This window comes from Prenolepis imparis, unplaced genomic scaffold, assembly GCF_030444845.1.
Source record: "Prenolepis imparis isolate NDT839.2.m4 unplaced genomic scaffold, iyPreImpa1.0 SCAF_3, whole genome shotgun sequence".
Classification (NCBI taxonomy): domain Eukaryota; kingdom Metazoa; phylum Arthropoda; class Insecta; order Hymenoptera; family Formicidae; genus Prenolepis; species Prenolepis imparis.
The window spans coordinates 22,925,027-22,946,466 of NW_028141161.1; the positions used below are offsets into that span (position 1 = coordinate 22,925,027).

The 21,440-nt window shown below is 31.6% G+C and overlaps 5 protein-coding genes across 6 annotated transcripts; 3 read left to right on the forward strand and 2 right to left on the reverse strand.

The window, feature by feature from the left end:
* Positions 1–359: 359 nt before the first annotated feature.
* Pldn (biogenesis of lysosomal organelles complex 1 subunit pallidin) lies at positions 360–2,052 on the forward strand. Its single transcript, XM_083033197.1, has 5 exons — positions 360–632; positions 1,233–1,340; positions 1,417–1,504; positions 1,605–1,691; positions 1,789–2,052. The coding sequence occupies exons 1-5, from the start codon at positions 568–570 to the stop codon at positions 1,903–1,905; spliced, it is 465 nt and encodes a 154-aa protein (XP_082889323.1). The 5' UTR covers positions 360–567; the 3' UTR covers positions 1,906–2,052.
* Positions 2,053–2,195: 143 nt separating this feature from the next.
* LOC145933476 (sperm-associated antigen 6) lies at positions 2,196–12,815 on the forward strand. Its single transcript, XM_083033196.1, has 10 exons — positions 2,196–2,827; positions 3,102–3,364; positions 3,571–3,781; positions 3,861–4,039; positions 4,114–4,287; positions 4,347–4,499; positions 4,586–4,735; positions 4,826–4,984; positions 11,019–11,164; positions 12,671–12,815. Exons 1-10 carry the CDS (start codon positions 2,803–2,805, stop codon positions 12,813–12,815), a joined length of 1,605 nt encoding a protein of 534 aa, XP_082889322.1. The 5' UTR covers positions 2,196–2,802.
* LOC145933478 (uncharacterized) lies at positions 5,090–12,961 on the reverse strand. Of its 2 annotated transcripts, none has more exons than XM_083033198.1 (3): positions 12,043–12,961; positions 8,167–9,279; positions 5,090–6,719 (listed from the first exon to the last, which is right to left on the reverse strand). In XM_083033198.1, exons 2-3 carry the CDS (start codon positions 8,377–8,379, stop codon positions 6,639–6,641), a joined length of 294 nt encoding a protein of 97 aa, XP_082889324.1. In that variant the 5' UTR covers positions 8,380–9,279; positions 12,043–12,961; the 3' UTR covers positions 5,090–6,638. The 2 variants fall into 2 exon arrangements, with proteins under 2 accessions (XP_082889324.1, XP_082889325.1); XM_083033199.1 differs by having other exon boundaries at positions 8,197–9,279; positions 12,043–12,954.
* A 666-nt stretch (positions 12,962–13,627) lies between these two features.
* On the forward strand, positions 13,628–16,202 carry Wcd (U3 small nucleolar RNA-associated protein 18 homolog wicked). Its single transcript, XM_083034718.1, has 7 exons — positions 13,628–14,089; positions 14,163–14,390; positions 14,586–14,754; positions 14,821–15,006; positions 15,107–15,298; positions 15,382–15,550; positions 15,657–16,202. Exons 1-7 carry the CDS (start codon positions 13,818–13,820, stop codon positions 16,118–16,120), a joined length of 1,680 nt encoding a protein of 559 aa, XP_082890844.1. The 5' UTR covers positions 13,628–13,817; the 3' UTR covers positions 16,121–16,202.
* Positions 16,203–17,032: 830 nt separating this feature from the next.
* On the reverse strand, positions 17,033–21,392 carry Deaf1 (deformed epidermal autoregulatory factor 1). The gene is made up of 4 exons (XM_083034719.1): positions 20,923–21,392; positions 19,828–20,319; positions 19,282–19,743; positions 17,033–18,201 (listed from the first exon to the last, which is right to left on the reverse strand). Exons 1-4 carry the CDS (start codon positions 21,187–21,189, stop codon positions 18,001–18,003), a joined length of 1,422 nt encoding a protein of 473 aa, XP_082890845.1. The 5' UTR covers positions 21,190–21,392; the 3' UTR covers positions 17,033–18,000.
* Positions 21,393–21,440: the final 48 nt, after the last annotated feature.

Genomic DNA, 21,440 nt, shown 5'->3' on the forward strand with positions numbered 1-21,440 from the left:
AGAGTAAGGGTGCCGTGTAAACGTACTCTATGTGTTTGGGATGTGCGACCAAAACCGAGGCCCGATAGTAGTACCTATAGGTATTTATAGATGGCATTGCAATCACAAGATGCTCGTTAGTTTGAGAAAGAGGAGAGATTGCAGGATGTAGAGCAAGAAGGATAGAGAATGACTAACACAAAAGTCCACCGTGTACGTGTGAGTCCCGTGAGGCAAAAGCGCAACCTTGCGGAGCATTAATAAACTACAATTAGGCTCGACATTTGGTCGCACATTTCGATAATTCCTCAATGCTAGTTCGGCCTCCTTATCTCTATTCTTCATGGTCACAGTCAAATATGAGGAGAATACTCGATTCACTTATTGTGGACACGGCCTAAGGAATTCAATCAGAGACAGAGTCCTTCATTTCTAATTTCTATTCTGAGGATAGAAATGAAAGAATATGAATACTGGGGCCATAGATGTTAGAATTTTACATTCTTTTCTTTCTGAACTGATGTTTGTGTGCACAATCATGTTTGAGGCATATAATAACGAGTGAAATGAAAATTAGCGACAACAAAAATGATGAGCGACATGGGAGAAGCTGAATCGGCCGAAATTCAATTGAGAATCGAGAAAGAAGCGAGGTAACCTCTTGATAACTTATTTACATCAGATCGTTTAGAAATATTTTAAACATTTTAATATACTTGTGTGTGTGTGTGTGTGTGCGTGCGTGTGTGCGTGCGTGCGTGCGTGCGTGCGTGCGTGTGAGCGCAAATGTTTATTGAATTTATTTTCAAACTTTTGCGTTGAGTCTAACAACTTGAGTGATTCTTATTTGAAACGAAACAATAATGAATTGTCTGCAAAACTATTCCATTCCTTGTTTAAATATAAAATAAGTTGTTTATATATATTACAATTCAAATTTGATTTTCTTAAAGTTTCTTAGAGTTTATAACAGGTTTTAATTTATGACACAAGAGAAGATTTATAACTTGTAAAATATAGGTAAATGAGTTATAAAAATATGACATTAATATCTATGTAATTTTCTTTTCTATTTTATGAATATTTAAGACACAATTAGAATAACATTATTGTTGATACATTATATTCGTATATTAATTATATGTGTATATAATACGTGTCCATATTGGACAGTATAATGCATAAGAAAAAAATATTACAAATAATTTTAATGATAGTTCATTAATTTAATAGTATTATTCATTTATTAATAGCGAGGATACAATAGATTTTTCAAAAGCGGTAGAAAAGTTGGCCGAAGGTCTCTTGAATATTTGTCAGCCTCCATTGGAACAAGTTAGGAAAGAACTTTTTGAACTCACGTAAGCATGTCATTAATATGATGAAATCATTAATAAGAAAGTTAAGATTTTGCTTTGATTATGTCTTTTCTTGTAGAAGTAAGCAAGAAGCTTTGCTCGCTCAAATGCAACTTGAAAACAAAAAGATACATGAGATATTTGAAGATATAGATTTAAATGATATGGTATGACTTATAGCAATGTATACTTTGAATATTAACATTTCTATTTCACAATAGCATAAGCCAAGTAATATACACATACATACACATATTTATTTTACAGTTTGCAGCTATCAAAGTTTATCAAGGAAAATTAGCATTGATAAGAAAGGAAATGATTAATATTCACGAAAGAACTTATAAATTAAAGGTGAATTAAAACTCCTTCCTGAAGAATGCTTATCAAATGTGTGTATGCGTACGCATGCGTGCAGATGTTTGTACTAAAAAAAGAAATTTTATTATAGAAACGCGCGTTACGTTTACAACAAATCAAACAAAAGGAAGCATTAAATAAGGAACAACAACGTGAGCAAGAATTGCGCAGAGAACAGGAATTGATTGGTAGATCTAAAACCAATTAAGAGTGTGTAGATGTTAAGGCAGGGTAAATTAATAATTTATATAAATCGTTTTTATAAAAGAAATATAGAGAAAGATAAAAAATGCTATGTATTAATTATTAATTGATAAGCAGATAGCTATTGTTTTTAATAAAACACATGTCAAAATTGTCAGAGTCTTTGCTCACAAGTATAAAAGATACTTTCGAATCTATCACTAAAAATAAGTCAAGCAGTTGCCAGCTTAGAAAGTAGTCTTTTGAAAAAAAAAAAAAAATTTTTTCAATATCTCTTTTCCCCCCTCTTTCTTAAATCTGTTCTTAAAAGAGCAGCTTGACAAACTGACAATGAGTCATGTGAGCAAATTGCATTAAATTTGTGTCTGTTATTTTATATATTGTGCGTGTGTGTGTGTATATATATATATATATATATATATATATATTATATATGTTTCATACATTTTAATCGATATTTATTTGTTACAAATATATTGTACGATTATAATAAAATTAATAATATTTCGTAACTCGTGTGACTGAGAACGGTCGATTTGTAATTTTGTATATGCGGCCTACCGATAGCTGCGTCGACTTGGTATTTTGACATATCAAAAAAGCGTGCACGACGGCATTTGTCGAACTACTGATGGCTGTGGTGATCGTCTATTAGTACTTTAGCCGTAGACATATAAAATATTTTTCTTTATTCTGATTGGTCAAAATTAAATTTTTGATTCTTCAATTTTTAATGCATAGTCTGATATCGGCTTTAAAAGTGTGAGATTTTCATTTTCAAACAGATGACGACTTCAAGATCTGTCAAAAATTCTTCTTATGTTGCGACATAGAGTGTCACAAATAAACTAGCGATAATGATTGTTTAATACAATGTCTGAGATTTTCCGATGATTAAAATATGACGGCACGCTCGATTTTACAAGGTAGATAATATTTATTTTATCTTTATGTTATTATGATATAAACGCAAATACATCAGCCAGAGAGAAAAACTGTTTCTCATCTTGTGACAGAAATTAGAAATTTGCATTAATGTACAATTTATACAGTACTTGCACGATTTATGTATATATATATATATATATATATATATATATATATATATATAGTATATGCTAGTAATATATATATAAATTGATTTGCTCAGATATATTATTATTAAAATATGTGTAATTTCTTATTTTTTTACATTTGTAGTGTTTGATCAATATCAAAAGGCGCGATTACTCTTTGTACAATCTATAGCGGATTTATCCTCGAAACCTAATAATATCGATTGCTTAGAAGCGGCGGGTGTGATAGATCTATTGCGTCCTTTATTATTGGATGCTGTACCATCTATTCAACATATGGCAGCATTCGCTCTTGGCAAGCTAGCGAATCATAATTCCAGACTAGCACACGCTGTTGTTAGAAGAGATATATTATCACAATTGCTGGAGAACATAGACAAACAAAATGTATGAGCTTCTTATTAAATGTAAGCATTTTAATCGTGATAGAGAGCACAAAAAAATAAACTTTTAACATTTTATAGTTATAATTTTTTATTCTAAATATACATACATGTATATTAGAATTTTTCAGTAATTTCAGAATTTTTTATTTATATATTATAAAAAAATATAAACATGAGAAAAAAGTATATATTATGTGTGTTGCACAGAAATTTTACAAGAAAGCAGCACTCTTTGTCTTGCGAGCGATAGCAAAACATTCACCAGAGTTGGCATTAATAATAGTGCAAAATGATGGTTTGGAGACTATAATTGAATGTTTGGAAGATTTTGATCCCGGAGTGAAGGAAGCTGCTGCTTGGGCATTAGGATATATCGCGAGACACAACAAGAGTTTGGCTCAAACAGCAGTAGATGCTGGTAAAATCATTTCGGCTAATGTTTTCTAAAAACATGAAGAAAATTATTAATATTTCGCTATATTCGATTTTTTTGTCAGGTGCGGTGTCGCTTCTTGTATTATGTTTGCAAGAACCCGAATTGTATATTAAACAAATCAGCGCGTCGGCTATTAGCGACATAAGTAAACACGGTACCGAACTCGCACAAGCGGTTGTGGATGCAGGTGCAATCGTCTTCCTCGCGAAAACCTTGACTAATCCCGATGCTAAAGCAAAGGTGATTTGATACCATATATACATTAAACAATCTCTAAAATATTACATTTAAATATTTGTAATATCTATCTGCAGCGTCAAGTGTTGTTGGCATTGAGCAGTATAGCCAAACACTCTGTAGAATTAGCAGAGGCTGTGATCGAGGCAGAAATCTTTCCTGATGTTTTAGTGCACATGGCACATCCGGATGAAAATGTCGGTAGAGTTGCGGCAATTTTAACCAGAGAAATCTGCAAACACACGTTGGAAGTAAGCAGCAGTTGGTAGCTTTTTAATGCAAAATTATTTTTTATTTTACTCTCTTTCAGTTGGCGCAACTTGCAGCAAACATTGGAGGTATTGCTGCACTTATCGAATTAATTAACACCTCAAAATCGATGACTAGATTACCAGCGATCATGGCACTTGGATACATTGCTGGTCATTCTGATCAGTTGGCTCTAGCTGTAATAGGATCCAAAGTATCGATTAATGAAAAATAATAACATTCGGTTCTCACATATCTCTCTAACATGATATACTCTAGAATAATAACTTTGTATCGCAGGGTATCGTACAATTGGCAATTGTTTTGCAAGAAGAAACAGAAGATCATATTCTTGCGGTGACCGTATGGGCGATCGGACAAATCGGCAAGCATGCACCCGAACATGCAAAAGCAGTTGCAGCCGCGAATATACTATCTAATTTATTGAAGGTATTTGAGAATGTCAAATTACTCTCTGCCAGAATTAGTTTTGTTAAAATTGGCTGATGTATTAAACTTCTCTTACTTAAATCTTAACAGCTGTATAGCAATCCGAAAAGTTCCGAAGATCTCAGAGCAAAATGTAATACAGCATTAAAACAAGTTCTACAAAAATGCATGTACATCGAAGCTCTCGAATCTTTATTACATGACGTACCTCTTAATATCTTGAAGTATGTCCTGGGACAATTCAGCAAGGTAAGACTGTAATTTAATTGAAAGTAATCTAATGGTAAATATATTTGATGACGATAATATAATTAAAGGAATGATTACAAAAATCAAAGATTTATTAAACATAATATAAATACTTTATTATTATGTGTTTCACATACACGTGATTTCTCGTGTAATATATACGTTCTAATAATACACGTTATACAATTACAAAGTGAAAATACAAACTTTTTTCACCCAACATAATAATGCATTTAGAATATAATTGCTTGTTAAAAAATCATGTAGAATCTTGACAATCGAATAAACAAAGTATCTGTCGCTTCTTCTTCTACATCGTTCCTCAATAAAAATCCTATTTCATAATTGCATATGTCCATATACACTACTTAAATATATGCGCAAGCAATCAGATGAACAAACTGTAAACAAATTTTCGTCCTCGTGCGCTGTTTAAAATGCATGTCAATGTTTCTTTTTTAAATTTCGTAGAAACTATTATAGCATAAAATACAGCTTCCAAGTATCTTTATTAAAGTTTCATATGAATCTCTAAACGTTATCTCGCAATACATACGTAACAATACGAACAATACTTAATAATAGCACAATATCACGCAAATATAACTTGTATATTCTACAAATCCTTTGATCGAATCGTAAATCAATCAATAATCACTTTATATTGCTCGTCTAATTATTTTGAAGGTAAGATAAATCTTTTTGCCCGGACCGTATGTGTTATCTAGATAGAATATAATTGCAATATGTTAGAAAATGTGCATTGATATACTTTGTATCATTGCATACACTCAATGTTAGATCAGTAATCCAGATATCGATAAATACAAAAAAATTCTTTCTCTTTTTTTTTTCTCTCTTTCTTTTCCTCTTATATAGCATGGCACACATTTAATGTTTCAAAAGAGTACATTTTTCAGTCTTACGACGACGAGTGATTCGGTTAAATACAGAGACACATATTTAGTTTATTTGATATTCATTTTTTTAAAAATGTCGGTTACGTATCCTTTAGGAAATTATTAAACGCATTGTTTTTCGAATTGCTCACTAATTCGCGTCTACCATATCGCGTAGTTTTATTTTCTAATGGCAGTATTTGTATGTGTGATAGTATAAAGATGCGAATCATACAAAAAGGTATACACGATGACTAAGAGCGATTAAATTAGTAATAATTTAATGTTAATATATATAATTACTTGATTAATCGATAAAAGATGTCAAAGTATCAAGTAATAAGGCATTGATTTGATATTCGCATTAATCTATAACTATTATACAAATCTTATACTGTTATATATGCTCTTATATACTTTGTGTGTATGTGTGTAATATTAAGCTCGTTAATAATAACACAGACGATAATTGCAGTATACATTAAGATATTGACCGATTTGATGGGTCAATTTAGATAATATCGGCATTAAAGTTTGATACATCGTTCTTGATAAAAATTTTTTTTTAATTGTATAAAAAGATTTGATATATTATAAAAGCGTGAAAAGTTTAGTGTCATTTTTTAAAATATCATACAAAGATTTAAACATTGCATTTTAACATTTTTGAGACATGAGACGACATACATTGAAATAAGTAAATTTCAAAATGCAAATATATAATATGCATAGTAAAATTCAGAAGAAAAACAATTTTACCAATATTTTTGCGTCTCAAATCTTAAAGCAATTAAAGCGTATACTCGGCTCGAAGCGTACAATCTGTCCAAATATTTCTGCAAAACAAAAAAAGATTGTTTAACATTGTTTCATTGATAATTGCTAAAAGTGAGCATAAGTTACAGAATATGTCGAAAAATTATATATATAAAATTTTATATATATAAAAGTATACATATACATAGGTTGTCCGATAATTCGTGAACCACCTCTCGTACGCATGTAGAGGATATAGAGCAGAGTTAATGAGAAATTAATTTTAAAAAGACCAATTCACGCACCTACAAGCACGCGCCGAGAAAAGACAGACCAGTGTTACAGTTGCTAAGCGCATTACATAATTGTCACGTACCTAGTAATCGCGAAACATTGGGCTGTCTTTTCTCACCGTGCACGTGAATTAGCCGATTTTTAAAAATGAATGTCTCATTAACTATTGCGAAAATCGCAAAATGGTAGAGGATTTTTCTATTCAATTTAATATTCTCTACATGTGCTTACGAGAGGTGGTTCGTGAATTATTGGACCCTGTATTATAATATGTACATATTAGTTGTTACATAAAATTATTATTAAAACCAATGACGCTTTTTACAAAAAAGTATATCTATAATAGTAATTAATTTTTCGATAGGCAAATTTGTCTGCAGAGATAAATCGCTTTTCTCAATTTCTTCTGCATTTTTGTAAAATGCAAGAAAGTCAGACAGAATGTTCATAAATGTATAAAAGAATTTCTCCTCTATTTGTATATAAATCTTTTCACTGGCAGTTTTCTTCAATTGATCTTGTTATTTATCATTTATTATTTATTATCAGTGACATAAAAAAAGGAAAACGTTTCTTACTTAAAAATTCGTAAGAAAAATTTGTACATATAAATTGGAAAAAAAAACAAAAAAACACAAATAGCTAAATTGAATGTCGTGAAACTTTAAAAAAAAATTTATTGAAAAAAATTGTGAAGTTAGTCAATCGTTAAATATAGAAAAATATTAAATACTTGAATAAATGTATTGAAGACGAATTTTATTTTATCTTATTTATTAGATAATTATTTATAAAATGATTGAGAAGAATAAATAATAAATATTTGCAGCAAAATAATATATATATATATATATATATATATATATATGTATAAAATTTATATTTTTTACGGTCTAAAATACGGTATTTCAATATCGATAATTATTTAATTAATATCTTAAGAAATTCGATTGTAAATATTTGAAAAAAATCTACTTATTTACAAAATTTTTTTCATGTTGCAGGAGTTTCCTGCGAATTAAAAAAAAATATCTAATTGCATTTGTGTGTGTATGTGTGTGTGTGTAAAAGAAAAAGAAATGTATAGAGATAAAAAAACTCTTTTTTTATTTAAATTAATAATTCAAAAAACAATTAATGCATTTGTGTTAAATAATGCAATTATATATTAGCTTATTCATCTGTTTCATCATTGGGTTTAATACTAGCATAATTGTTCATGTTTCTATTTACTCTTAACATCTTGAGAAAACTGCCTAATACCAGTATAGTTTTTCTATGCCTCCTAAAGATCCCGGCATACAATTCCTCGCGTACATCCCTTCTATCGCTGACGTCAGAATCAATACTTGATACAGAAACAACAGAAGGCTTAGCCGAGACCGGTTGATGATAACTATTGGTCTCGCCAGTATTGAGAATCACACAATGCTGATTATTTATCATTTCGACGGCTACTTCCTATTTCTTTCTTTTATTATTTTATTACACTTGCTTCTTTCAATATACTATTCACACAAATATACAATTAACAAACTTCACAATTTGTTTGAAACGTAAATTGAGTTTTCCAGATACTTTTTAAACAAAATTTATAATGGAGCAAATTCTAATAAACTCATCTTTTAAAGCAGCCAGTCTCTGTCGCGTGATGATGAAAAAACTGATTAGGAGACTTCGCAGAAGAGATTTTATAGATATGCCAATGTATGCACGAATACACATATACACGCGATACGCGTAAGAGAGAATAATAGTAAAATGTCCTTGTTTTGTCATTCAAGTTGTCACGATATCTCGAAAATTATTTAAGACAGCTATCTTGTTTCTTTATCAAGACTATGTACCGAGCGCTTGCGATTATGCGATGCTTACAACTATACGGTATTATAACAAATTACACTACACCACATTCTTTCTAAAAAATTGTAACTTTTTTTTAATCTCCATCTATTGAATCATTGTTGATTAAATTTAAAGCGTATTAATTTTCCATAAAAGAATCTGTTTCTTCATGTTTTTACAACGTAAAAGCACAATTTTCAATTTTTTGAACGCACATTCGCTCCAAATGCTTTTATGTTTCAGTCCAAATGCATTTTCGTCAAATATGTGCCGTAATAAAAAGCACGAATTGATTGCTCGTTTTCTTGCAGAACTTCAAAGCTTGATCAATAGTCGTCCTTACTCTGCAGGTTGATGAGAGTAAAACTGATTGTAAATGATTTTGATATTTTCGCCATCGAATATGATGCAATGGTTGAAAATACACGTTGCAGTATCTTCCACTACATGTCAATGACGTAGCTTTACTGATGATTCACAAAGTAAAACTGCAATAAGACGCTGTAAACAGATGAAAATGAGGAAATTAAAATAGATGAACGATAATGTAAATTTAAATAAAATTATCCAGATTACACGTAAACTTAATATATGGCATTTTTAAGATATTGCGCGAAACACTAACAATAAGTGTATATATATACATATATACACACGCACGCACACATTTATTGTTAGTATGAACATAAATTATTCATACATTATATATAAAACTGTGCAGTATATATATGTATATAATGAGCTCTCTGTGATATAAATATTACGTTAAAATTGGTGCTATTAATAACGATATGTAAATGTTGTTTACTAAATGCCCATGCCAGCAATAGAGAGAATAAATTAATAAAGTTTCGTATAGCACTAATTCAAAATTAAAAACACTAATGTCAGAAATATTGTATATCTTTTGTTTTTTTTATCATATATTTTCCCTCCCTTTCTTAATTTTCCTTTTTACTTTTCAAAGACGCAAATTAAACTCGTTATATTTTGTGAATGCGAGGAAGGGAAGAAACTTGAAACACAATAACATAAAATAATTAATAAAATAAAACTCAAAATTCATTAAACTATTAATTAATGTTTTTATATAAGTTTTTATAAAAATGAATCTAATGTTATTTTATAGTACTTTGTAAAACATCAACATTTCCGCATAATTAAAGCATATGGTGAGCTAGATTTTAGAAACGATACTATCAATGGTCTAACAAAAAAGGAGGTCTATCTACATTTTTATCTTATAATATTAATTTATAATTAATAGTACAGAGTATTTTTGGTTCAATTATTTTTGTTTTACAATATGATTCTGTGAATTATTGTATGTGTTGTTATAGTATAATTCAAAAATTTGGAGCAATAACAAGCAAATTCAACACTATAACTTTACATCATCGCAAATATTGGCTTTCAATATCTCGATTAAAAATAAATAAAAATTAAATGGCGCATATGAAATGTTGTATATACAGTGATACAACAAAATAATATGTGTAATTATACGTGTACAATGATATGTATGTAGGAAGGAGGTTTGTTATTATTTTGTAATTATCATTTTCATGATTAATGGGGGGGAACGAGGCTGATATGCGAATGTTGCGTATAATACAAAAATTGTATACAAAGTAATACAAAGCAATAGAAACAAGCAATTCTTTAAATGATAAGTCAAAATTAATGTCGCAAGCACATTGAATAACAAGTTTATACACACACACACACACACACGCAAAAATAAATGTATATAGTTGCGCGCGATAAATAAATGAAATAAAGAACTAAATAAAAGTGTTAAATTAAGATATAAGAAATATATAAATTTTCTTTTCTTCCGAATGTACCTTTTAACTATAGATATGTCATATTTCTCTACCCTTGCCAAGATTTATTTGAAAAATACACATCACTGATTGCTACATAAGAAAAGGCAACATAGGTTCTATGAATATAAGTATATGCATTCACAAACAAAATTGTGCAAATTTAGTCTAATTTTAGAAACTTTAGCCTTATGTGATTGCTACAATAATATTTTCGACACCTCAAGCATATTTTTGCAGTATAAAGCCATTCCATCCCATAATATAATTTCGAAAATATTAATTTATTTTGTTAAAATCAATTTTTTATTATACAGATTAAATAATGCCTTTATATTTCTACTAAATAATTCACATTTGTATATGTATTATTGCTTGTTTAGTTATACATAATGTTATATTTTTTTTGTACAGATTTTACCAAATGATGCGAAAGCAAGAAGACTATTTGTAACATCTGGTGGCTTGAAAAAAGTACAAGAGATTCAAGCTGAACCTGGCACCGCACTTTCAGAATATATAACAATTATCAATTGCTGTTTTCCAGAAGAAATTGTCAGGTTATTTCCTTTTTATTTATATATACAGGGTGTCCCAGAATGATGGGGACTAAATTTGTGTGCAGATTCCTGGGATCATTTGGAGACGATTTTTCCTCAGCAAAAATGTCGAGACACCAATAATTTTCGAGTTATAAGCGATTGAAAATAAAGGGTTTTTCGCAAACTAAGCCTTGTGGAAATAAAATAATAATAAATTCACATTCTTCAGTTAATTTTAGGTAGAGTTTACTTTAATAGAATTTTAATTTAAGGCTTAGTTACAAAGATACATGATGGCAAAAATTGGAAACATGCAAAAAATAATGACCTCCCTCGTCATTTTCGCTGAGGAAAAATCGTCTCCAAATGATCCCAGGAATCTGCACACGAATTTAGTCCCCATCATTCTGGGACACCCTGTATATATTATCTGTGTGTAATATAAAATTTAAAAAATTATTCACCTTAAACAATTCTATCAAACATACATATTACTCTCTCTATATCATCTATTATATCTCAAAATCGTCTCAATATCATAATTATCATCGATTCTCATTCATTAAATCTATAAATCACACTAACAAATATTTTTTCCACAATTTCCATTCAATAATTTCAATATTCAATAATCTTTTCCTCACAAAAACCTAACAGCCAAATCATCAATTATTTTATAATAAACTTTTTTTTATGCACTATACAATAATTTGCAGAAGTATATATAAGAACTATAAAATCATTTTTGTTTATGTACAATCACAAATACAATTCCTTCGAAAAAGCAGAAAGATATAGATTAGATTGTGTAGATGAGTGTTAGAAAACAGATTAATTCACTCAAAACACTAGTTGCTCATACGCATAACCCTTTTTGACGCGAATAAGTTACTTACACATGATGAGATGTATACTTGAGGAGACAGATTTTCTATTACATCTCTATTAAAAATCCAGCCAATTTATGCTACTCTTGTTTATGCTGCTAGAGAATATATATAACTGCGTGACTCCGTTTCTGGAACCTTGTAATCTTAATTTAAATCGCTCGAGCAATAGGCAATAGACGGCATGCCCGCCATGTTGTTACAGCTGATCGCATTCGAAATACGTAACAGTACATAAACGTGAAACGTTTTAGTGGATCAATAATATTAAGTCTGGATACATTATTTTTGTACACTGATGCATTTAATTAATAATTTTTTTACAAATATTTATTGCGCGCGCGTATGCTCCACACCACACACACGCACACACACAAACCAGGCACTCGCGCGCACGCACATTGTGCGCGCAGAGAGAGGGATATTCATTTATCAAGAAATACATTCGTATCTCGCGCCAAGCTACGCGCAGTTAACAACGGGTGCGTCTTCACCATCTTGCCGTTAACTTAATCGGCTGATTAATTAACCGGAGATGGTGAAACTGGCCCCAAGCACTAAATATATAGCATTATAAATATATTTCCTCTTATATCTAGTTGCTGTCCTTTATTAAATTCATGGAAAATTATTTTAGATATTATTCGCCGGGTTATCCAGATAGCCTTTTGGAAGCTGTGGAGCAGTACCAACCAAAATGTCTTTTCGTATTTGATCATAGATCATCGTCTGAACACACGGATTCGAGTTTGCCTGCGTCACTTTACAACGATGAGGGATGATTCTAAATTATTAATGTTTTTATCAATATGTTCTGTTTGTATAACGAAATGTATTCGTTAATATACACAATCTAAAAATTTTTGTCACTTTTCTCATATATATATATACATATAATTGTAATAAATTTTAAAGAGAAGCCTTCATTTGCGCACAGTACAATTGCACACGTTGCAATTGCACACCGTGCTATTAGACACAAGTTGGTTCCGCTCTCGTTACGCTGGGTCCACAATAGGTGATTTAAGCCCTAAGCCTTAAGAAATTGACCAATCACAGTCGAGTTTTCTCCTCATACTTGACTGCGATTGATCAATTTCTTAAGGCTTAGGGCTTAAATCACCTATTGTGGACCCACTGTTAAGCCTAGTCTACAATAGAGTCGTAAGGTCGTAAACGTAAGAAATTGACCAATCACAGTCGATTATTCTCCTCGAATTCAACTGTGATTGGTCAATTTCTTACGTTTACGACCTTACGACTCTATTGTAGACTAGCCCTTACGCGTTCTGCTATTCCGCTACATGGCTTTTCATCCTCAATCCATGGGCTTTCACCCTGGGTTGCGTTCGGAAACGTCACCGAGTGGATTCCCTCTCTTTCTATATCATTTCTCTCTCAGTGATATAGAAAGAGAGGGAATCCACTCGGTGACGTTTCCGAACGCAACCCTGCGCCCTCAGTTCGAGAACTCGGACCAAGTTTTAATATCGTGGACACTAGGCTTAAGAGATTCAACCAATCGGAGCCCTTCATTTTCATCCTGGGCTGCGTTCGGAAACGCGTCACCCGAGTGCATTCCCTCTCTTTCTATGTCACTGAGAGAGAAATGGCACCGTGTACCGTGTAGGCACTCCAGACTCCAGCAGCCAGAAGACCGCGTGAGGAAGAATCGTGTCAGATTATGTGTATCGAAGATATATCCACGATATATTGAATAAAATCGTGTTTATTATATTATAGTATTCATTATACTTTATCCTATATATCGAATAAATTTTCTAATGAATAAAAAGACTATGCAAAAAAAAGATTTTAAGCATAAGGCAAACAGCAACGAAAAAAATACGCAAGAAATAGATTTTAAGCGTAAGGCAATTAGCAATGAAAAGATTATGCGGAAAAAGGATTTTGCGGAAAAAAGGAAGCGTAAGGTAAACAGCAACGAATACAAATTTAGAAAACATGTACGGCCGAAAGTATTATATAATAAAAAATTCTCGGTTCCTTTGAGAAAGAAACGGAAAAATGAATACGACGCTAATGAAGAAGCTAGGTGAGGCATAATATATAATGAAAATAAGGCAACAGATTTTTTCTTAAATGTAAAATGAACATTTAATTTGCAGATTAGAAAAAATAGTTTTTGGTGAGCCAAGTGATGTCATAAATAATTTATTGGATGATCAATCTGTTATAAAAATAATTAATGAACCCGTTGATACTGAAAATCAAAAAGTAATAAAAGATGATGAAAATAATTCAGATGAAGATATCTTAGTTTTAAATAAAGGGGAAAATGCGAAGCTGAAAGAAAAGACAGCAGTATGGATAGACGATGATGATTACAATTATACGTATGTGTAAAAAAAGATATATTTTTGTTTAATCTTATTTATTTGGTTTTAATTTATATATAAAATGTATGTGTGTGTCCGTGCGCGCGCGCGTTTATTTTGTTTGTGTACCTATGCTTTATATGCTATATATATAATATTTAAATCAGTATACACACGCACATATACACTGATATTTTATATATTCTATAACAGTGTGAATGAAGCCTTAAATGTACAGAATCGCAAATTGCCAGTCAAAAGATCAGAAAAATTGTATACAACATACTTGGAGAATAGATACAAACTGTTTGTGGGCACTCCAAAATGGGCCGAATTTGAGAAAAAAAATAAAGCTGTTGACTTGGATAATGATATCTTGAAGGTATTAACATTTTAGAATTTTCTTTTTTAGTCCTATAGATCGAATTTTATTTTTTTTTATTTTTAGCATAGTTGCCATTTGGAGATGCCAAAGATAAAGAATCTGCCAAAAAATATTATTGACATCAAAGCACTCAAGACTTTGAATAAGAGTACTCATACAGAAGGTCCTATTATTACGAGTGTAGATTTTCACCCATTGTCCACTGTAGCTTTGGTTGCGGGTACATCAGGTATCTTGTCACTATTTCAGGTATGTGTGTTTAAATAAATATTACTTGATTTATTTAATTAAATTAAAACAACATTTATTATCAATTTTTATTGCTGCATAAATCGTTTGTACTCTATAGGTAGATGGTCATACAAATGGTAAATTGCATAGCATGCAATTTAAAAAATACCCGATTAGCAAAGCAACATTCATGAAAAATGGAATGGAAATCTTGCTTGGTTCCCAACATTATCCATATTGTTATACTTATGATTTAATGAGTGGTAAAACATATAAATTACCTTTACCACATGGAATTACGAATATGAAGGTTTGTTGAATTAATAGCTTTACATATATTAGAAATAAGTTTCTACAACTTGAATGAAATTATAAACTTTGTGATATTTCTAGCTTTACGAAGTATCTCCCGATGGCAATTTAATAGCATTGTGTGGAAGATCGGATGAAATATATTTATTACATAATTCTACTAAAGAACTTATCAGTACGCTCAAGATGAACTCGAAATGTAGGGCACTAACGTTTACTCCAGATAATAAAACACTCATCACGCACGGCAGTAAGTAAAGTTTTACGATTTTTATTTTAATTTTTACCTTCTAATAGGATTTAAAAAAATTTTTTAAATTCTGTTTTTAATAATTCTTAATCTAATTGAAATGCAGATGGTAGCGAAATGTATATGTGGGATTTAAATACACGTACATGTATTAATCGTGCCACAGACGACGGATGCATATCTTGCGCGTCGCTCGCCGTATCCCCAAATGGTCAGTTTATAGCTACAGGTAGCGCTCAAGGTGTGGTTAATCTTTACGACACAAAAACTGTACTACAGCACCGAAATCCCATGCCTTTAAAAATAGTAATGAATCTTGTAACTAGTGTAACAAGTTTGAAATTTAATCCCACATCTGAAATATTGAGCGCGGCATCGGTCGAAAAGTATAATGCATTTAAAATGTTGCATATACCCTCTTTTACCGTATTTTCGAACTTTCCGACGTTTCAAACTAACATAGGTATGCCGCAAATGATTAATTTTTCCCCTGGAAGTGGTTATCTCAGTATTTCTAATAGAACAGGTTCTGCTTTGCTGTATAGATTAAGACATTACGGAAATTATTGATTTTACAAATCTACATGTGTAATCAAATTTTTAACGTTTTGTAAAATATATATAGCGAAAAATATATAGTCTATTATAATTATTTTCCATAGATATATTTTAACTGCATGTTTAACCCTCATTGATTAGTTTATTATTACATGACAGATAGAGAGAGAGTGACAGATAATATTAGAATACTATATTACAATTTATGTGTGCTCAACCACATAAATATTTTAATTTCTACATGAAAAAAAAGCACAATTATGTTTATATTTAGACAGTTATCATATTAGTTTAGTCTGTTATTTTACATTTATACACATTTATAATAAAGAAAAATTGAATTTTTTTAAATTTTACCTTTACTAAAAGTAAAGTGTGATTATATATTTTCTTCAAGTTGTATAAAACTTGCTATTTTAAGAAATTATTACATAATATATCCCACAAAAATCATAATTTTGGTTACATAAAAAAAAGAGATTTTTCAATTCTAAAATATCACCTGCCCCCTTAAGAACTAGATATAGTATTACGAAAATTTTCTAATATATGAAATATAATAATTACATTAAATTAAATTTCCTTTTTTTCATTTAATAAAAATAAATCTCATACAATATGTGTATATGTATGCGCATAATCGAATAAGGTATGAATGATGAATCCATTTTTGTACGATAGATCTTATCCGAATCATAATATTATACGTATTATACTGTGTATATGTATATATAATATGTATAAATAGTTGATATTCTTGAAATTCTTGAAAAATATCTAATATTTGTGTACTAAATATTAATAAAGGATTATGTAGAAATTGTATATATAAATAAAATAAGTTCAAGTATATTATATGTATATATATGTATATATATACATATACATATATATATATATATGTATATATATACATATATATATATATATATATATATATATATATATATATACAATGAATAATATATTCAAGAACGTATTTGAAAAATGTAATTTTTACATTATATATTTGCTTTATATAGTTGTCGCCTTTGGTCGTTTATCGCCTGTGTACGTTCAATGAGAATTCATCTAATTGTAAGATTGTATACAGAGATAATTAATCTAAAAACGAATATTATTTATATAAAGTAAAATATACACATGATGCGCATTTCTTTATGCCACAGTGTGATTTAGCGCTGCTAAGATATGCTCTATTTTATTATTACACTATACTATTTTCATGTAACTTTTTTTAAGAACATTGAATTGTCGCGAACTTAGTAATCTAGAAATACATAAAAATATACACACGCACAAAGGATATTTTGTCACTATTGTATTAGATTTTAACAGCACATTCTTTAATCAATTTCGAATAAAATATTTCTTTTTTGAAAATGTGAAAGCATTTCAATAATTTTTTTAGTAAATAACAATTATTAAAAATAAAGAACTTTTTATACGAGTAATGTTTCAGAGATCAAAAATAAAATAAAATCATATTCTCTTTAACTAATTTTCAATTTACTTTTTACAGACTTTGAATTTAAGATTTAGTTATAAGGATACATAATATTGAAGATATATAAATTGCAAAAATGATGACTTTTTTTTATTCTTATAGAAAAATCGATTTCAACTTGAGGAATGTGTTATTAAGTGTTTAAGAGCTAACAGAACAATTTACACACACACACGCGCGCGCGCGCACACACTTATATATATAATATTTATGCAATATAAATATACACATAATATTTTCTACCATGCGCACATTTATGTACATTCTTTTTGTGTTTTTGCGCAACTTGCACGCTTCAAGTCTTTCCTTCTTTGAGCTGGAACGTTTCCACATCAGATTCTTCATTTTCTATATTCCTTTGGTGAATCGGTGTAAGGAACACTAGCTATTGGTCCGTAGTGGCCGTTGGAAGAGTGCTCGTATCGCCGCTGCTACTCTCTACTATGAGCATCACTGTTTCGGCTGCACCTCTCACACATTCCATTTGATGACTTGCCCAATCCTTACGTTGACAAAATGTAGAACAGTAAGGCGTGCGCCTGCATAGGGAACATTCTGCGAATGCTTCTCGATTGCAATTGGCACACTAAAATTCATTATTATTATTGTTATTATTATTATTATTATTATTATTAATGATATAGTCTAATGTGTTTATTTTATTATGCTCTGTAGAATGTATTTTTTCTTTTTAAAAAGATCTCTTTAGATAATTTATACTTTGTAACAAAATTCAAGACAGAATTTCATTAATAAATTTTATGCATCGTGTAATACAGGAAACATTTAAACATATAAAGTATATACATATCAAAATATACAGGGTGTATCAGACCACCCGCCGTCCATCCCTTTTATTTTGGAAACGATTCAAAATTATGAAAAACGACGTAATACATGTTTGATTATTTCGAGAGACTAGTCTTTTAAGGGGGTTTCGATGGTTGTCCCCCCAAGAGAATGTCCCAGAAAAATCCCAACTTAACAATTTTAAATGGAACCACCCATATTGTAGTATATCGTTTAAAAGGGCATAAAAAAAGAAAATTTTTGGCGCAAACCGGAGGTTGATACGTTGACCCGTTCAGAAGTTATTTAGAATCAAAGTTCGAAAAAGGCCAATTTCAAAAAATCATACGCCTGTATATCAGCATACACATATATAACATTATAAATAAAATTCTGTCTTGTCGCGAATCGTAAATTATCTAACCTTTAGTAAAAAAAATAAAAAAAGTTTATTTCAAATTTTAATATAAGTAATATAGTATATATTCTTCTGTAGCTGCAGTATTAGTAATTTTCAAAACACTAACTAAATTGTTACTCCTTTCTGTTTATTTGTATGATATTTGAATAATATCAATTATATAAAAATAGTGATACAAAATATAGATAATTCAGCCAATGTGAGACAGATAGCATTATACAAAGAGATATCAAATGAGAGGATTTGCTAACTATAATTATGAGTGTTGAGAATATGTGAAGTAAAGGTCTGTAATCGCTATATTCAAAAGTTGAAAGTTAAAAGGATTTAATATTACAGAGAGAGAGAAAGAGTGGAATTTTTAATAACATTTAAGTACACTTATAGTGGAATTTCTCTTATAAAATATAAAATAAACAACAAATCTTTTCCTACACGCATTGGTATTCTTTTTACCTTTTTATTATGTGTGTCGGACGCTGGTTGTAGGCCAACAGTTTCGATAACGTCCGTCCGTCCTCCGAGTTGTGCAACTAGCGCCTGCTCTCTTCTCTGTTGCCTGTTTAGCTCTTTTGCTTCTTCCAAAGTACGTCTAAATTCGTAAGCTAATTTAATCATTTTGTTTGACAATTCATCCAATTTCTTAAACATGTCATCGCCTTGACCATTCTCCGTTTGATGTACATTTTGCACGACAGAGTCTTGTTCCTGGGATTGTTGTACGACCAACCCATCCGTGGAAACAAACTGCGGCCAGACCTCTTTGTCAGGCACGACGATCTCGTCGCCACTTTCGTCGTTATTGCTGCCATCTCGCGAATTTTCAATTTTGTGTTTACGCGAGGGAGCGTCTCCGTCAGATGGATCCCTGGCTCTCCTTCGGCGCTTGTATGGAGTAAACAGTCGCACTGGTCCCGTCTAAATAGATTGACATTGTTATGTAATTAAAACTTGAATTTATTTCAAACAGAATATCTCTTAGAACACAAACGATTTACTTACTGCACTGTCGTCATCGCAACACGCTGCGCAAGTACAAGAAGTGGCATGTGGTTTTAAGATCTGCTCGTCGATGAGCGTCTGCAAACTTCTTCCACCAAATCGAATACTTCGTTTCCAATCTTTGCTAGATGCTCTTCCGCAGAGAGCCTCGAATTCGCTAGGCGTATACCACTCTGAACCGACCTTGATACAACGACCCCTGCCACCAGACCCGAATCTACTCTTATGCAATTCTGCATTTGTATTCTTACATCTGACAGGTAAAACTGCTAAATTTGCGGATTCAGACCAACTGTATATTGGCTGAGAATTAGGCGCGGAAACATGTATTTGTTCCGATTCTGTTTCATCCGTACTATTTTGAATTACTATGTGGGTTGCCTTCAGCTCACCATTCCAACGTAGAGGATCCGAGTCTTTATCGGTACGCGAGTCACAAATGAATCCATTATCGACACATAGCATCGGTTTGAATTGTCCTGAACCTGGCAGCTGCAAATAATAAATGTAATTCATATATTATATTTATTTATATTATTGTATCTAGATACAAATCATATATATATATTTTCTTTTCTTTTTGTAGAGAAACTCGATTAATGTTAACAATAGAATAAAATTAATAAATGTATATGCTGTATGATTATCAAAGGCATACTACACATTTATAAATAAACATAAGGAATTAACAATAAGAGTATTATTTGCGCGCAAACCGATTTTATGTTTATAACAATATATGAGATTTATGTGGACTGGGAATTACATATCTTAGAGCCGTGCCTCGCGGTTTAATCCTTAATGGAACAAACAGAAGAAAAACAAGATAAAATTCGCAATAAATTGAACGAAAGCTGAAATGTGAGCGTCGTTGACGAAACACAGCGCACGTGTCCTCGCGGATTGTCACCGCGCGTTGGACAGGCGCACTTGTACGCGTCACATTACCGCCGTCATCGTAAATAAAATAATACATGGAAGAAATAATATCATCATCTCGATCGCGTTCCTTCCGTTCGCATAAAATCGTAATTCGTAAAACTGCCTCCATGCGTTCCTATTATGACACGTTTATCCGGATTTTACAGGCATTACCTGTAGCTGATCCGAGGTGATGACGTTGAAGGTCGCGCCATGGGCCGAGTTCGCTACGCCAATGATGGAGCCTACGGGTAGAGAAACCGGTACACCAACTCCGGGAACGCCCGGTACGCCTGGCACCGAAGTAACACTCGCCGTGACCGCGACGGGATGTGCCTCGTGTTCACTCGTCAGCGTGGTCGCCTCCTCGGTCTCGCTCGTCAATGGTTCGGACATGTCCGGTAGCACGGCGACACTTTCCGATGTTTGGCTCTCCTCCATTTCGGCTGTTCTCGCCTCGTCTCGCCTCGTCGCGCCGCGCCGCGCCTTCGTCTCCTCGCCTCCTCTTCGCCTCTTCGCCGCCGTCGTCCGTCGTTCCCTATGATCGTTCCGAGTTCCGATAGTTCCGACGGAGCCCACCACAGCCCACCGATGATATTTGTCTACCGCTCGCAAGCCGCAGCTCGCAAATTCGTTGGCAATCGTTCGCGCAATAGCGTCGGCGCACGCTCGTCGCAGCGCCTCACGGTGTC

What these genes read in the sequence shown, in the direction of transcription:
- Pldn (XM_083033197.1), top strand. Translation starts at nt 568, where the DNA reads ATGATGAGCGACATGGGAGAAGCTGAATCGGCCGAAATTCAATTGAGA. An exon ending in AAAGAACTTTTTGAACTCAC is followed by an intron (nt 1,341 to 1,416) that starts GTAAGCATGTCA and finishes CTTTTCTTGTAG; the next exon opens with AAGTAAGCAAGAAGCTTTGC. An exon ending in ATATAGATTTAAATGATATG is followed by an intron (nt 1,505 to 1,604) that starts GTATGACTTATA and finishes TTTATTTTACAG; the next exon opens with TTTGCAGCTATCAAAGTTTA.
- LOC145933476 (XM_083033196.1), top strand. Translation starts at nt 2,803, where the DNA reads ATGACGGCACGCTCGATTTTACAAG. An exon ending in TAGCTGTAATAGGATCCAAA is followed by an intron (nt 4,500 to 4,585) that starts GTATCGATTAAT and finishes TTTGTATCGCAG; the next exon opens with GGTATCGTACAATTGGCAAT. An exon ending in TACTATCTAATTTATTGAAG is followed by an intron (nt 4,736 to 4,825) that starts GTATTTGAGAAT and finishes AAATCTTAACAG; the next exon opens with CTGTATAGCAATCCGAAAAG.
- LOC145933478 (XM_083033198.1), bottom strand. Translation starts at nt 8,379, where the DNA reads ATGATAAATAATCAGCATTGTGTGATTCTCAATACTGGCGAGACCAAT. An exon ending in GTTTTCTCAAGATGTTAAGA is followed by an intron (nt 6,720 to 8,166) that starts GTAAATAGAAAC and finishes TTTGTTTTGCAG; the next exon opens with AAATATTTGGACAGATTGTA.
- Wcd (XM_083034718.1), top strand. Translation starts at nt 13,818, where the DNA reads ATGAATAAAAAGACTATGCAAAAAAAAGATTTTAAGCATAAGGCAAAC. An exon ending in GATGATGATTACAATTATAC is followed by an intron (nt 14,391 to 14,585) that starts GTATGTGTAAAA and finishes ATTCTATAACAG; the next exon opens with TGTGAATGAAGCCTTAAATG. An exon ending in AACACTCATCACGCACGGCA is followed by an intron (nt 15,551 to 15,656) that starts GTAAGTAAAGTT and finishes ATTGAAATGCAG; the next exon opens with ATGGTAGCGAAATGTATATG.
- Deaf1 (XM_083034719.1), bottom strand. Translation starts at nt 21,189, where the DNA reads ATGGAGGAGAGCCAAACATCGGAAAGTGTCGCCGTGCTACCGGACATG. An exon ending in GTTGCGATGACGACAGTGCA is followed by an intron (nt 19,744 to 19,827) that starts GTAAGTAAATCG and finishes CAATCTATTTAG; the next exon opens with ACGGGACCAGTGCGACTGTT. An exon ending in CCGACACACATAATAAAAAG is followed by an intron (nt 18,202 to 19,281) that starts GTAAAAAGAATA and finishes AATGAATTTTAG; the next exon opens with TGTGCCAATTGCAATCGAGA.